The sequence below is a fragment of the Cupressus sempervirens genome, chromosome 4 (genome assembly GCF_028749045.1).
Source record: "Cupressus sempervirens isolate cs-2001-9-10 chromosome 4, ASM2874904v1, whole genome shotgun sequence".
NCBI classification, from domain to species: domain Eukaryota; kingdom Viridiplantae; phylum Streptophyta; class Pinopsida; order Cupressales; family Cupressaceae; genus Cupressus; species Cupressus sempervirens.
In genome coordinates this window covers 591,124,743-591,128,976 of record NC_143121.1, presented here as the reverse complement: position 1 = coordinate 591,128,976, position 4,234 = coordinate 591,124,743, and the positions used below count along the sequence as shown (strand labels likewise).

Sequence of the window (4,234 nt, the reverse complement as noted above, 5' to 3'; positions counted from 1 at the left end):
AGCATAATGCAAATAAAGTTGCAATTTTTTTAACATATTATTTCTATCAATTCTAGACTAACTCATAAATGTAAAAGAGTTTTATACTACTAGGTTTGGTTGAATATCACAAATAAGTCCATCTCTGAAAGGAGCATTCAAACAAGAATTTAAGTGTTTGACCTACTCAACAACTTCTTGAATGATTCATCAACAGTTCTGCCTGAGCTTAGAACCTTTTGGCTCAATTAACCTCCTGTAACCCTTACTCTATGGTTGTGTCTGAGCTTGGAACCTCATTCTAATTTATAGATCATGATTTAATCTGTTTCTTTCATGCTCAGATTCACACTGTATTCCAATTTCTACTTCTGCATTTTATGTAATGCAAATCATATTCCCAGAAAGATGAAAATAGAAACCATAAAAATGAAAAATGAAAAACTTAAGACATCATTTAGCAATTTTCCACATGTAAAGACAGTATAATTGAACAACAAGCATATAAATACATATAATCCACTTGAAATTAAAAAATAGTTTAGGGTAAATGACTAACAAAAATCTGTTGGTCTTCAAACAAATAGAACCTCAAGCTCTCCACAAAGAAAGGGAATGAGTACGATCACAACTACCCATACATTAGGCAAAATTAAAAAGAAAACTGCTTTCCTCAACATTGACCAAAAAAATTTGGTTTCCACAATTGATCTCGCTACAGGGAAAAATGAGAGATATATTGTCATATCCCCAATTCTAACTCTTAGTAGTCTTTTCCTTGGACTTCTGAATCTTCAACACCTTCTTAACAATTTTTTGCTCTTCAACAAGAAATGCCCTTATAATCCTGCAATGTAATTGAAATGGATAGCAAGTTATGCCGTATCTACCAACAAGACTTAAGAATCATAAACTAGGAAATACAGAATAGGAATGCACTGGAACACAGAGACTTACTTAACAACAATTGAAGTAAAATCTTACAAATGTTTGCAGAAATTCAAAATTTCCTGCATCCTATGATTAGCCTTAGAACCAATATATTTAAGTTAATCATTTATTCAAACTAGAATGAACACTACCACACACACTAATCATAATGCATGTAGACAAATTTACTGCACAAGACTTCATTAACAAGGTTTAAGGAAGACAAATTTACTGCAAAAGACTTCATTAACAAGGTTTAAGGAAGACAAATTTACTGCACAAGACTTCATTGACAAGTTTAAGGACCCCAGGTTAGGATCTTGAAATTGCCTGTCAGACAAGCTACTAGTCTGGCCATTCCACTCAACTCTCCTCCAACTCAACCTAGCCCCTTTCCTATTTTGCAGTCGGACATAAGAATTAGCACACTTTCAGAATCAATCATAGAAGGAAAAGCCAAAGCCGATCTACGTAGAGACCCTGCAACTATATCCACCACTGGAACTTGCCCAACTATTATCAGCGACATAGGGTCCCTCCATCTCTGATGATCCTATTAAAAAGCAATAAATGGCAGACCTGTTGATTGCAAAGGTTGGCAGGGCCTATATATTAACTTTAAAATAGATCATGCCATTCATTCTACCAAATGTGCAATGCATATTTCATACATTTCTTTTACTCGTTTGTTTCCCATTCTTTTCTTCTAGGGCAGTTATCTAGCCAGAAATTTACGTTACAAAGGTTTACAATTCAACAACTACTTAACTCAAATAGGAGGCATGCTCCGGTGCTTTATTCTTGTTCAGAATACCGCCCAAACAATCTAGAATCAGAATCTTCTTCGAAGGTCTCCCTATCAGAGATCAAAATAACCCTGCTTGAAAGGGATGTGAATTAAACTACAAGTGCACCTGTGACTGTATCTCAAACTGGTATGGAAGCCGCAAGGGGAGGACAAGGGGGCTATACAATTGGATTTGCTGGAATAATATGAAAGAGTGGCTCTTGCTGTACCCCTAATATAAGTATGGGCCAACTATATAAATGAACCACCACCTTAACCTTTTCTAAATAATGAGATCTTCCTCAAGCTATCAATAGGAACCAAAAGTAGAGAGTGCCTACTATTCTATGGGGCCAAACTTTCCATTTGTGCAGTACTCACAGTGGATAAAGCATTCATGTATTACTCGGCCAATGAAAGAAAGACAGCTTCAAGTAGGTAGGGTTTAAGCACCCCCACTCTTCTTCTGGGCTGGTGACGAGCCTTCAAATAGTAGGGGGGTTTAATGAAGAGAAACAAATAGGGAATGGGGTCATGTCAGCCAGATTGTCTGTCTCACTCATTCAAAATATGGCTTTCGAAAGTTAGTCTACACCTGATAGCTTTGGATCTTTACCCAGGACTAGCTCCTACAATTCCCTCCCCTCCCTGCTATCTTTACTACATGTGATATCTACCCTTGCCCCTGCGACATAAACCAAGCCAGCGGGCTCAATTGCCCTAATTACAGACCAAGGCAGCGAATAAAGGGCACTACCTTACGATGGATAATCAGGCAATTGGTATCTCAACCCACCCCCTTGGACCAGGGGTTCCCAATCAAATAAGTACAAGTCAAAAGCAAATTCTGACAAAACACATACCCTTAGATGGCATTTCTTAACAGACTTGATGGAATTAATAATAATCATCACCCAATAAAGATCAGGTGAGAAAAATCGAATTAAACAACGATCACATAAAAGAGAAATACTCTACAAAGCACACATTACATGAAAGTTTCAAAAAGACATCCTAGAAACATGTAACATCATTCAAGTGTAAAGCTTACGTTTAACAAAATTTACAAAGAAAAAGCGGCGGCAATATAAAGAATCTGGACAATTAAGAAGTTACTATTAACCAGAAATAGAACATTGGAATCCACTAAATAAAAAATAAAAAGCAATACCAAAAATTTACCTTTCTCGCACCGCCGATCCAGACAGAACCCCGCCATAGGCCCTGTTAACAGTCCTCCTGCTCCTCTTCAGCCTGCTCACCCTGTATTCAGCAGGCCTCAGATGAGGAATCTGTAAGACGTCAACCCATCAAAAACTTAACATTTGAGTTTATAATAGTCAGGATAATAGCTTCATAAATGAATCGGTAATGTAACAATTACAATCACGATCATAAGCACTTTTAGCTAGATAGATTTCACAAAGCAGAAAAAATACATACAAAATATTAACACGCCGTAACAGATGCACTACTTATAAACATCCAAACAAAAACAGCTTTAAGAAAATCGGCAAATAAAAATGATTCATTCTAAAAAATTATTTCATTGCTTACGAAAACCTCTAGACTCCATTCAGATCTTATACAAATGAATATGCCTTCACAGTTTAAATCGCCCTAGTCTGAAATGTACCCTAGAGAAAGCCCTAGAATAAGCGGGAAAAAACTAAGGATAAAAAGGATCTTACCCCTTGAATCCGCTTGCCAGTAACCGGGCATTTGGGTCCGCTGGCCCTCTTCTTGGCAGTCTGGTAAATTAACTTACCGCCTAAGTAAACATACATCGCAAGACATGTAAGAACACATGTAATCCAATGCAAGTGATAGAAATTTCTGTACTCTGCTGCAAACCAAAAGATAAGAAGTTTTTTTTGTACCAGGGGTTTTGACGATTCTGGTCTGATTTGATTTGGTGTGGTAGCTGTGGCGCCTGCGGTATGTTAGCCTCTGCACCATCTTTGCCTCTCCTTCCTTCCACCCCCACCTCTGCAGCTGCTTTGAGCCCTAATCTATCCTCCACACCACACAAAACAATTAGGGTTTATACTTCGCTCATTTCGACAACTTATACTTGCCCTGTTAAAACTCTACTTTTATTTTAACTTCAACAGTGAAGGATTTGTGGGAGGATGGAAAGCCATATACAAAGAGAAAATTTCAAAATTATACAAAGAATAAGCATTATAATTATATTTAGAAATAATAATAATAAACTAGCAGTTGTAGGTCTTTGATAATATAACTATTAGTTCCTGCCAAAGGCAAATATTATTGCATTCATTAAATGCAATTTATCAATTAGATTAACAAATGAAATCAATGAATTTAAAAGTTTATATGGAACTTACAATGTGTATATCTATTTTTCTTTTTCTCTTTATTTTATAAATGACATTTTGTGTTCATTCTATTGGTCCATACTATTTTTGGTAGGGAGAAAAATCAATTTTCCTTAACAAAAATACACATATTTTTCCAACAACAACAAGAGCTTTGATCGAACACAAGTCCCTGCCTATTGTGACATGTAGAAGG

At 36.4% G+C, this 4,234-nt stretch overlaps 1 protein-coding gene across 1 annotated transcript; it reads right to left on the bottom strand.

Annotated features, from left to right (window-relative positions):
* Positions 1 to 484: 484 nt before the first annotated feature.
* Positions 485 to 3,815, bottom strand: LOC149562590 (large ribosomal subunit protein eL34-like). Its single transcript, XM_089826067.1, has 4 exons — positions 3,577 to 3,815; positions 3,388 to 3,467; positions 2,879 to 2,988; positions 485 to 826 (listed from the first exon to the last, which is right to left on the bottom strand). The coding sequence occupies exons 1-4, from the start codon at positions 3,653 to 3,655 to the stop codon at positions 736 to 738; spliced, it is 360 nt and encodes a 119-aa protein (XP_089682193.1). The 5' UTR covers positions 3,656 to 3,815; the 3' UTR covers positions 485 to 735.
* Positions 3,816 to 4,234: the final 419 nt, after the last annotated feature.